The sequence below is a fragment of the Lates calcarifer genome, linkage group LG19 (genome assembly GCF_001640805.2).
Source record: "Lates calcarifer isolate ASB-BC8 linkage group LG19, TLL_Latcal_v3, whole genome shotgun sequence".
NCBI lineage: Eukaryota > Metazoa > Chordata > Actinopteri > Centropomidae > Lates > Lates calcarifer.
In genome coordinates this window covers 11,793,365-11,805,431 of record NC_066851.1, presented here as the reverse complement: position 1 = coordinate 11,805,431, position 12,067 = coordinate 11,793,365, and the positions used below count along the sequence as shown (strand labels likewise).

The following is a 12,067-nucleotide window of genomic DNA, read 5'->3' as shown; positions in this document are numbered from 1 at the left end:
GTTCGACTAAAAACTGCAAACAGAGAAAAACGAAACTCACATCCACACATTACAGCATTTTAATATAGAAGTACATTAGAAAAATCATATTGATACGTAAACCAATATTGATAATATAGATATGTAGGATAGACAAGAAAATCCTCCTAATAATAATACTATTCACATTACTGGGCGACATTAATATCTCCTACTGTCTCAAACCAAGGATGAAATAAAAGCCATCATGATACCTGTACAACCACCTTAAAGTTTTTAATCCAAGGATAGATTATCTTGTAAATATGATAGCAAGTCATAAATATGAAATATGATTTTTTTCCTTTGGTGAATGCAATGCTCTTCTGTACATGATGTCATATCTAGTATTAGTCATTTCCATCAGTAAGTCAAAGGCTGGTACTGCTCAGCTTTTTTTAATATTCAAAGACCTGGATAAATTAAAATCTTCATCTGCAAGTTTTTGTCATATTGTTCAAGTTTTTGTAATGACATTAGAGCTGGTACAATTAGTCGATTAATCCATTAGTTGATCAGCAGCAAGTATTCTGATATTTGATCAATCATTGAGGTTTTTTTTTTTTTAATTCCTTTGCTGTTTTTCTGTAATTTTAAACTAAGTATTTTGGACTGTTGTTTGGTCAGACAAATTACCAATCACCAGATAAATGATAGTGGGCTTTTTTGTTGTTGTTGTTGTGGTTATTTTCTTACATTTTATAGACAAAACAGTTAATCATTGAATCCAAAAATTAATCTGCAGATGAATCAATGATAAACAGTATTTTACATTTTTACTTGAACTGTTCAAGAAGAAATTCTGCAAAATATGAAGCCAGAAATTAAAGCATACTCCTGGTAGTTAAAAATATTTTTAATTACAGTATGTAAAAAGAAAAAAAGTTCATTAAAAAAAAATTATAAAAAGACACTGGCTATACACCTCAGTACGATGAGAAAAACACAACAAACAACAAACAAAGATAACACCATGGATACATACAGCTCTGCCCAAATAACAGTCACAATCACAGCATTAGAAATAAGCACCAAAAAATGATGAACAATGAGAAATGTTCAGTTTTCACATTAAGATGTTATTCAGCATCACGACTGGGTGGTACAACCGTACATCCAAGGCAACCTGACAAGACCAAGAAAAGATGGAGCTGGACTAATGGTAGTTTTGTCACAGCTGGTCTGTCCATGCTACTGCAACAGTAGATCAAATGAAACTGGAGTTTTCCTCCAGTTAAAATTTGTAAAAGGTTTAATAATATAAACAGAAATCATGAATCACAATGTCTTTTTACTTAAAACCATTAAAAGACCAAGTCATTTAAGTTAAAAAAAAAAAAAAAAAAAGACCAGGAAAGATGTAAGTTCACCCCCATTCAAACACTTAAAATTCAGGGATCTCCAGCGGTGGACATCCATTGTTGTCTCGCATTAAGCTAATCTCTGTTCGGAGCTTTTCATTTTCCTTTAAAACAAAAGAAATGCACAAAGTTGATTGTAGTGATGTGTTAACGGTATTCACATGACCAAAGAGAAACATCCTTTAATGATGGTGGAAATGTTAGTTACCTCTTGAAGTTTGGTGTTGTCCTTTTTCAGCTTCACCAGATATTCAATCCTCTGTTTGTGATTCTTGTGTCCCACAAGTTTTCCATTCTCCTCTGACAGCTTAATGTTCTGCTTACGGAGAACCTCGTTCTCCTGTAAGAAAGAAAATATATTAGTAAAGTCAGTTAATCATTATCTCTTAGTTTGGCCATTGCAGGGAAACCTTTGTGTCGTTGAGCCCAGTAATTTTGAATTTTAATGTCACTCTGCAAAAACTGACATTCAAAGTACCATTAAATATAGTTTCCTCTCTCTTTGTTACATGACTCAACTAAAAAATCTCTCCTTTACAGTACAAGATAACCTTATGTTTGTTCTTTTTTTAATCTTTACTCTCATTTTAAATTCCCTCTTTTAGGTTTTCTTTTACCTGCTTTTGGTATTTATCTTGTTTTATTGTTTATTTATTTATTATTATGATGTTTGTGATTACACCGGACTGAATTGTTTTGCATTGTGGACATTATATACAAATTTTGACTGTCTTCCTCTTCTGAACCCATCTGTCAATGCAAGTCTTTCACTATTATAGGTTGAACTGTGTGAAAATAAAGTAAGCCCGCTCACCCTGAAAGACTGAAGTCATTGTCTTCAAACAGTAAAGATTATTATTGTTGGTATGCGGCTGACTTTCACATTAAAATGTCGCTGACCAACATCAAGCCACTGGGCAACTTGAACCTATTAGGAATCTTCCTCTGGGGATCATGACTATGCACTATTTCTGCAGGTTGTCTGAAGTCGCACATTATTCCAGCTTGTTTTAGAAATATTTTGCTCAGGATTAAAATGCTGGACACACAGTTCATCTTGTCATCCTTGTACTCTGCCACAAATGGAGCAAAAACATTATTAGCATTAGTTTCTGTAGATTTTACTGTTTCATACATGGAAGCTAAATCACCCCATAATCCTTTCTTTGGTGAAAGAGTGAAGTCTACTCCAACTCTTACCTGGAGTAGTTTCTCCTCTTCCTGTCTCCTCTGGCTCAGCTCTCTCAGCTCTAAACAGCGGTCCCTCAGCTCAGTGGTCAGCTCCTGAACGCAGGTCTGAGACTGGGCCAACATGGACTCCTGTGCCTGCAGTCTGATCCACAGCACAAAAAGAAAAGATGGATATCAAACATTATGATTTAATGAAGGACGAGAAGAAATAACACGCAGTAACAAGATATTAATTGATTTACGGAAATAAACCTCTCCACGCAGGTTCTTACCTTTTTTGAGTATTAGTCAGGGTCTGTAGTATTTTGTTCTGTTAATCGATGACAAAAAACATGTATTAGATAAATTATTAATTCAGAGAAAAAATAAAACCAGCAGAAGGACAGATACAAACCTTCTCTGCTCTCTCCTCCTGCAGCTCTTTAAGAATGGACTGTTTAATGGCATCATTCAACTCCTCACTGAAAATCACAGGAGAACATCATTAATTTTCCTTATGCCATCAACAAGTGATCTGATTCATTCTATGGCAGTGGATGATTGAAGAACTGGAGAAATCAACTCAACCCTTTGTTTCCATTCAGTGTCAGCTGGCTCTGTTGGGTATAAAACTTATCAAGCAAACCCTGGATTTCCAATCGGACCATCTCTTTGTCAGTGAGCTGCGCCTGAGGACAAGTAATTCAGATTATGAATCATTATTGATGGAATTCACAGATTGTATGACCATTAAAACTCATGTAATTGCACTTTAAAAGAAATCCAGGCCTAAAGTAGAAAACAAAGGCACTAGACTGGACTTAGTTCTGCTTCAACATTTCCATGTAATTTTCAATGGTTATTGTGTAATCAAATTATTTTTTTCACTAAAATACACAGTACCTTAAGCCTTTGGATCTCCTCATTCTTGGCAGCCCTCTCAGCATTCAGCTCTGCTAGAAGAATCTCCATGGTCATCATGGAGGAGCGTCGATTCTCCAGCTCCCTCTCCTGGTTCTCTAGCACCTGGCTCAGATCCCTGCTGAAGCTTCCTGGAGTATGAGGAGTCTTGGAAAACAGAGAAAACAAACTGGTCAAAAACAAACATCAGCACATGTTGCAATTTTGACTGTAAATGGAAAAGAATTAAACTAAATAAACCGTACATGCTCCATTTGTGAAGGCATATTTAAAGAATAACCAAACCATAAACAGGTTTTACCCGAGGTAATGATTTAGGTGTGACAGTTGGCTCAACGAGGGGTTTGAAATTTCCATTTCTGAGAGTTTTCTCAACAGCTTCTTGCTGCTGTTGCACCTGTTACAAAAGGAGAATTTCTTTCATTAGTCATTATATTATCCTTATGACTTCTTTGTACCTCACTGATTAACTGGAGCGTTTGCTCTGTGTTGAGGTAATTAAACCTCACCTTCTGCTGCAGACTCTGTATCATGACGTCCTTCTGCGCTGCTTGTTCTTGAGATGCCTGGAGGAGGCTGTTCTGCTCATCTAAGACCTTAGTGAGTCTCTCAACCTCCTCAGTGGCATAGGCCATCTCCTCCTGCAACACCTCGACCTGAGGGCAAACAAACACATTATGTTTATTGTAGCTTTATTATTTAACGTACATTTTTCTACATACAAAGTGAAAGAGTCCTAACATTAATCACTTCTAATCTACAAAATTCCAAACTAAAATGTGTGAACAGAAGTGTTTATTAGAACCAAACTCACCTCTATTTTGTTGGACGCCACACTCTTGTCTAAGTTTTCTTTCAGGTCACAGATTTCTGTCTGCATCTTAGAGTTTTGCTCCCTGATATCCTCCCTTTCAAGGCAGGCAGCATTGTACTTGGCCTAGAAAAGAGAGACGTTATCATAAAAGACATTCTCTGACTCAAACATTATGCATACTTTATGTTATTCAAGTTGATATGAAGTTATTTAAGACAAGGGTGAAAAAGGAGGAAGAGTAAAGTACTGTGAGGTCTTTGACATCTCCAGAAAGGTGGGTAATGGTCTGGTCCTTCTGGATCAGCTCACTGCGGAGGTCTCTGGTTTGGTTAATCAGATCTACAACAACATCCTGTAAAACACAAGAGACGTTCAGGAGGGAAGCAGACTGTAGACCTACTGACATTAAGAAAATAAGAAATGGGAGAGAATTATACACTCAGACTTACTTTATCCTGTTCAATCTTCTGCTCCAAGCCTTTTATGATCTCACTGGTAGAGGTTAGATTTTGCTCAAGGTTGACAAGTTTGGACGCCTTCAAACAAAAAGAGACCACAGGTTCAGCTACTAAGCTACAATTACTGCTACCATTTTCATACATGCATACTGTTCTTCAAACTGACCTGTTGTTGATTTTGCGCTGTCAAGTCTGACACTTGTTTCCTGAGCTGTGTATTCTGCTCCACAGTTTCAATGAGTTCTCTGAAGGCAAACACCAAGTTCACTCATGTTAATGTAAGAATTCTTTTAAATGATGTAAACCAATCATAAAAAGACAAAATTCCCAACAGACAGACTGCAAAACTCACTTTGATGTACTCTCTTTGTTTTCTCTTAACTGTGAGATCAGGGTGCTTGTGTGCTCTTGTTCATTTCGCAGAGAATTATTCAATTCCTACAGCAGAGGACAAAAACATATGGACAGTTAAGACATCAAAGTCTACATTTTGGGGTTAAAAAAGGCCAGGCTGGAGTTTATGAGTTCACGAACCGTGAGCTGTGCTTTCAGTTCATCAATCTCCTGCTGCCTGTCCTGCAGCTGCTGTCTTGCCTGATCAGCCTCAAACTTAGCTTCAGCTTGCAGCTGGTCAAATGAATCCTGCAGTGTCCGATGCTGCTCCAGAAGCTGTTCCCACTCCAGTCTGGAATGAAGGCACGGCAGGTGTGGGCACATAAAACACATTAGATGAAGAACAGTCACATTACAGAGTATATAGTATTTCACTTGTGCTTACTGGACTTTGTCGAGTTGGAGCTGTGTGCTGATCAGACTGTTGGAGAGTTGGCTCATCTCTCTCTGCTGCTCGCTCTGGCCGTCTCTTAAGTCGTTCTTCACAGCAGCCAGCTCCTTATCGGACGACTGCAGCACCAGGCGTAGGTCACGGATCTCACTCCTCAGAACTGAAAGGTCAGTTAGTAAAGAGTTGTCACCTTTGCACTCTCGTCCGTACCTCCATGTGACAAAAACACCCAAGTTGAACCCCAGCAAAAGTCCAGGCAAGCAAACAGGTGATTACAGCACAGGTCAAACATCAGAACCTCACCATCTGCAGCCTGCTGTTCAGACTGAAGGCTCTGCTGCAGCTCACTGATAGTTCCTTGAAGGTTGAGCTGATCTCTGTTCCTGTTTGCTCTCTCAGTGGAAAGTTGCTGCATAACATTAAAAAAAAAAACAGTTAGGAGAGGCATCATGTTTTTCCAAATTGTTTTTACATAAGATTAAATTTAAACAAGATAAAACTGTAAATAAGGAACACAAGGAGATGATCTACCTCATCCTTGCGGTCAGACTCTTGTGATATCACAGTGATCTGTTCTTCAAGTTTTGCAATTTGCTGCAGCAGCTTGCTGTTCTTCAGTTCCTCCTCATTCAGCTGTGTCTGGACACGACTCGCTTGCTCCTGATGAGACAGCAGATAAAGTATGACAGTGTGGGGTATTTACCATATGTGTTATAGTGCACAAATTTGAGGAATAGTTTGCATTGCTTTACCTGCACTTGGCGCAGTTCCTCAGTCAAGGCCATCTCACTCATGTCTGAAGGAGGCTGTTCGTTCCAAATGTCATCGGCACCGTTGCCTGTCCCGTTCAGGTGCTCCGGGCTGGAGAGAGGCACGATACGGGACCTCAAATTGTACGCTTTGGTCGGCGTGGTGAGAATCTAGTATGATAGATATTTGAGAGAATTAATTAGTGTCAGGTTTTGAATGTGGTTAGTTTGCCACACAGGGATCTGAGTACAAATTTCCACATCCCCTCACCTTTATAGTTTCAACATGAATTCTGTTCAGCTCAGAGACCTCCTGTTTTTTGTAAGCGTTTGTGGCAACCAAGATGTTTTCCAAATGCCTGTTGGACTTGTCAAGGTATCTTTTCTCAGACTCCAGCTGAGACATCTGTTTCCTAGAACACAAAGTACCATCCAAAAACCACATTAAGGTCTGCAAATTATACTTCATAAACCTTTAAAGATACTGGATGAAAAGTGGCATGTTTCATTACAAAAACAAGAATGACAAAAATATGATATTCTTCCTGAGGCTAGAAATCTGAGCTGTGCAATAATATTGTTTGGTAAGATTTGTTTTCCCGAATTAACAAGTCCAAATGGAAGTCAGGAAATTAATAAGCTTTTTCAAGTTACGTAACTATAAATTCCTATATCCACTTGGCATTACTGTAGACTTAGCCTTTATTGACAAAAAAATGTATTCATGAAATGTATCATGTGCATGTACAAAGGTGTTACTATTACTGGATTTCATGGTGGCAAAAGTTCTTGGCATGTATTTCTTGCTTTTGGGGAAGCTTGTTCCTAAACATCTGCAAAGCTTTTCTGGATGAGTTCCATTTTCTTCATTAGATGTCCTTACTTGGTTACTTCTTTGTACTCTTCAAAGGCCTGAAGAGCACCTGTGAGGTCGGACTGTTTTTGAAGCAGCTGAGCCTTCAGCTTCTCGATTGTAGCTGCTGAGACACTATCTGCAGCCACAGAGGTTGAGGAAGCTGCTGGAGCTGTAAAGCAACATGACATTATTGAAATGTAATTAGATAATATGGTGTATTTCCTTCATCTTTTTTCAGTTTTCTCATGAAAATTATCTTACTCTCTGAGAGTCTTTCTGACTCCATAGCCCTCTGAAATGCCTCTTCAAGTTCAGATGAAACTTGGGCCACAACTTCTTCAGCTCTCACCACTGAGTCAAGAGAACGAAGCTGCCGGTTTTCCTCTCTGAGGCTGAAGTTCTCCGCTGCATATCGAGTCATCTTTGGGTGATGGTCAACCTTAAAGGGTGTACATGGAAAAAAGGCAGTGAACAGATACAAAAGTAGATCCTGGGGTTAAGGAGACGTGCGTGGCTTCATGGCTATTATTAGAAAAAGAGCTGCTCAAAGAAACTTAAGCTGCAAAGGATGTGGCATGGCATCTGAAATATAGGTCCTCCTTACTACCTTGCATCTACAGATTATTCACATACAGTCATCAGATGTAGTCATCAGCAGTGAGTCAGACAGTGTTCAAAGGGCATTTGATTATTTTTACCTGATCTCTCAAAATCTTAATCTCTTCTTTCAGCTGGTCAATCAGAGTCTGAGACTCCTCGTCTGACCAGAAGTTTTGTCCCGCCTTCAGTTTTTTCTCAAGGCGAGAGATGTGGTCTTCTCGAAACCTGACGATCATTCGGCTGGAATGGATGAACTTGTCTTTTTGTGTCCAGGCTTCCTCGAGCTGAGACACCTTTTCGAGCAGCATCTGAGTGTAGTCAAACATTAAATGTAAGTTGTATCAACATTATTTCCTCACAACAGCATAATCACCACACATGACAAGTGCAATAAAGCAATTCCCATACCCTCTTCTCCTCTTCTTGCCTCTTCCACAGACGAACAGCAGCCATAAACTTTGTTTTATATTTGACATCATGTTGAATTCCAGTGGACGGGCCTGTTGAGAAAAGCCATTTTACAAGTTATGACTTAAAAATGACTCCACTTTATGCTCCACCCCAGCATAAGTTTGTAATTTTGATCATGTGTAAATGGTTTAAACAGGATGTTACTTTGAGGGTGTAAAGTTAACACAGCCATACTGTTACCCATGGGGAGTTCAGGTCCACCTGGTGCTACATCTCTCCCATAGTCTCCTGCCTGAGAAACCAGTGCCAGTGCAAGCTGCTCCTTGAGCTTCTTCACTTCAGCCTGTAACTGCCTCACATTTCCCTGTGTGTCTTCATTGATGACAGCCTGACAAAACAGAACAAATGCATGATGACGATGAGATAATAAAGTGCTCCAATGCTGAAAATTATACAGTACAGCATACATTTTTATTTGGTGATAGATACCTTATTCTTGATCAACTTTGCTCTCTGGGCAAACTGCAAGGTAGACAGTGTTTCTCCAAAACACTTTGAACCAGGGTGTACATTAGCTATGATGTAAGTCTTTGCATTTCCTCCAAGAGAGTCCTGAAATAACAGTCATAGTAAAATTGTTAGTGTTTGAATGTAATAATATGAATTGTTATATTCTACAAAAACAAAAAGAAGTCTCTGACTGAAAGTGAAAATTCAACATTAGAATGATACAGTGTATAGTGTAATGTACACCTCCTAGTTTCAGTTTAAACCACATCACATCACCACCAATATTTGTTGAAAGAGTTAATCATTAGGTTGTGTATTACACAATGTTTTTCAAAAAAAAAAAAAAAAAAGGATGATGATGATGATACTGATAAAGGATTTTAGCAGACATAAGGGCAACATTGAAAAAACACATGCCTTATGTGTAGGGATTGCAATGGAGTCAAAATGTTTCACAAGTTCACAAGTTCACTTGTACAATTCTCACACAAACATTCACAGCAACATGACACTTCATTTAAAGAGCACAAGCATCTACAGACACTCACCCTTAGCAAGAAGGTGAGTTTGGAATCCCTGTAGCAGATGTGGCGGTTCTTCCCATTGGACACGTCCACCAGCGCCATAATCACCTGACCAAGGCACATGAGAGAGCGATTGATGCTGCTGGCCTCCTGAAAGAGAAGCAAAGCAGACAGTAGCTGTTAGCAACATAAAAAATCAGAAATGTAGCACGTTCAGTGTGAGAGCATTCAGGCATGAAGCATCACCTTGAGTCTGGAGCCCTCTGTGTGCGTGTCTTTCTGCCTCTCAGATCCTGCCAGATCCACCAAGTTTAGCTGAGACATTCGGATGTTCACGACTTCATTGATGGACTCTTTGGACTCCAAAGTCATGGTGAACACCGCGTGAGATCTAGAAGACTCACGGTTCATGGAGGTGGAGGCCACTCGTCGATTACGCCAGCCCATAGATAGCACCTGAGTGGTTACAAACATAAACTCTGACTAGTTCTGCAACACATTTCTTATTATGACAGCTGCATTTACATTGTTCAGTTAACAACACACTTTTTACTGCACAGAATGACTTTTAGATTTTGAAGTTGTTTCATTACAACAGGCCAAGAATACCTACCTGATAAGCTTCAGCAGCTGAGTTGACAAACTTCTCCACAGCTCCCTCAACAAACACACCCTTCTTGATGTTCTCCCTGAGGAACAGGCTGGCTGAGGCTGTGTCCAGGAGGTCATAAATTTGTTCATTGTATATCTCAATAAATGAACATTTACAGAGGAAACTCTTGGACTGGCCAGACTTTTTGGGAGAGAGAGAAAAACAAATCAACAAAATTGTTAGAACAGAAACATTAACCATTGGTTTGAAGCAATTTGCAGAGATTAAATGTTACTCACCCTTTCCACCTCTCTGTTGATGAGAAAAAACAAGTACTCAAAACTTCGAGGAATAACACCTCGGAGTTCATCTGTGAAGTTATCCAACTCAGATGGTCCTATATCAAGCAAGGAAAAAAATTCAATTATTCTATGGCTTTGTGTTAAAGAAACTGTAATGCAAATTGTAAATAATATGCTGAATTCTCACCAAGCATGGTGAACGTTTTCCCTGAGCCTGTTTGTCCACTGCAGAAGAAAGAGAGGAATATGATAAGGAAATCAATGATGTTACACATATATGCAAAATGGTTATACAACAAAATATTTTTCCATTTTATCCTTTACATAAACAACATAAAGACCACTTACTAGGCAAATATAGTACCATTGTATCCATTCATGCAAGACTCAACAATATTCTTGGCCACACTGGAGAACACAGCGTCCTGTTGAAGAAACACAGATAAAGATCACACACACACACACACACACACACACACACACACACCAACCAATACAGGCTAAATCCCCCACTGACAAATCAGGTTATTATTAATCACTCAAGACAGTTTTATCCATGCAGGTGGCATATTAATAATAACCATGTGCACCTAACCTGAGATGTGTCCATGTCAGCGACATGATCATAGGTGAAGGTTCGTGGCTCTGGCTTTGAGAGCAGACGGATGGTGTTGGGTGAGGTGACGGTGAGACACAGACTCTGATCTCCATCTGTGGTCAGCCCAGTACCCTGGGTCAGAGGTCGCACTCGGACAAAAACTTTGATGGAGTCGCTGTCACCACTGTAACACCAGAAAATAACATCAACACTTAAATTAACATAAAAACTGAACTGGTGATGATTAATATCCCCAAACAAGTAGCTGTTTGCTTCTTGAGGAAGCCACAGCTGCCTATTAAGTTTGGAGGACATGAGAATGATTATTCCACTGTAGTCACATTAATAGTACATTCTCTCCTCGATCAAAACAGTAAACATAATAGTCAAACTCACAATCACCGTAGAAGGAAAAACACAACTACACACTGAGGCCTACTGTACAGTTGTGGTATTAGCTCTGGTCCGGTCTGGTCAGGACCAATAATACTATAGTTTCCATTATTATCTTTAACGTAAACGTTAGCAACGTCGCGTCGTTTTGTTTGTTTGTGTGTGTGTGTGTGTGTGGATGAAACAATCAAACAAAAAGATGCATTACCTGGCAGCAAGTTGGGTTGAATCGCCAGATCCTGTCAACAAAATTATACGATTTTTAACGTTTGTTTAAATGATAGCCCCGTAAACCTAATCCTGCATCCACATATTGTATATAACTAGTATGTTAACGTTGGCTAAGACAGCAAACGTGTAACTGCGTGTACAAAAGGGCTAGGTAAAAAGACAGTAGTATTAGAATTAAGAGTAAGCTAACCAGGTAAACTAGCTTGTGAATGTTACCAAAACCAAAGAGTGTTAGCGTTAACAAGTTTGCCTGTCGAGGCTAGTGCGCTACCTTTTCCGATGTAATTCATTGCTGACACGGAAATATTCGTCGTTATTTGCTAAAATTAACTTTCTTCATAGCAGGTCGATCACTAAGGAGGACAACACTGTTTACATCCTTCAAAATTGGCGGGCAGGTCTGCGGGCGCTGCTTCTTCTTCTTTTGTTTATATGACCAACGTGAAGGCTGCATACCACCTACTGGAGCAGAGAGGGTAATGTCCATATACGGTCTATCAATGGTAACAACATGGCTTTATGCTGCTGTTTATACTGAAGTTTAATGTCAGTCTGTGTCCTCTGGAAGATAACAAAATAAATCTATTCCTCCATACCTACGTCCTGTTTGTCCCCTGCTTCCTACGATCCTTGATAATTCACATCCTTTCAAACTCCATAAGCATGCAACAGCATTTTGACTTTACCAATATTTTTGATAGAATCAGAAACAGCAATCAGAATAATTCAATACTTTATTAATCCCTCGCAAGAAATTGTCATGTTACAGTGCTCC

General features: G+C 39.2%; 1 protein-coding gene across 2 annotated transcripts; it reads right to left on the bottom strand.

The window, feature by feature from the left end:
• Positions 1–856: 856 nt before the first annotated feature.
• kif15 (kinesin family member 15) lies at positions 857–11,716 on the bottom strand. Of its 2 annotated transcripts, none has more exons than XM_018690018.2 (35): positions 11,564–11,716; positions 11,270–11,300; positions 10,666–10,852; positions 10,419–10,495; positions 10,258–10,295; positions 10,068–10,165; positions 9,790–9,969; positions 9,423–9,632; positions 9,201–9,326; positions 8,632–8,754; positions 8,377–8,530; positions 8,140–8,231; positions 7,830–8,039; positions 7,393–7,570; positions 7,159–7,300; positions 6,547–6,688; positions 6,279–6,446; positions 6,058–6,186; positions 5,830–5,935; positions 5,521–5,686; positions 5,277–5,427; positions 5,095–5,180; positions 4,909–4,987; positions 4,734–4,820; positions 4,532–4,636; positions 4,285–4,407; positions 3,980–4,126; positions 3,772–3,867; positions 3,453–3,617; positions 3,138–3,238; positions 2,965–3,031; positions 2,843–2,880; positions 2,580–2,712; positions 1,588–1,719; positions 857–1,483 (listed from the first exon to the last, which is right to left on the bottom strand). In XM_018690018.2, the coding sequence occupies exons 1-35, from the start codon at positions 11,580–11,582 to the stop codon at positions 1,403–1,405; spliced, it is 4,167 nt and encodes a 1,388-aa protein (XP_018545534.1). In that variant the 5' UTR covers positions 11,583–11,716; the 3' UTR covers positions 857–1,402. The 2 variants fall into 2 exon arrangements, with proteins under 2 accessions (XP_018545534.1, XP_018545535.1); XM_018690019.2 differs by having other exon boundaries at positions 8,383–8,530.
• Positions 11,717–12,067: the final 351 nt, after the last annotated feature.

Coding starts and splice junctions, on each gene's coding strand:
- kif15 (XM_018690018.2), bottom strand. Junction 6,689..7,158: donor GAGTACAAAGAAGTAACCAA/GTAAGGACATCT, acceptor TTTGTGTTCTAG/GAAACAGATGTCTCAGCTGG. Junction 5,181..5,276: donor AACTGAAAGCACAGCTCACG/GTTCGTGAACTC, acceptor CCTCTGCTGTAG/GAATTGAATAATTCTCTGCG.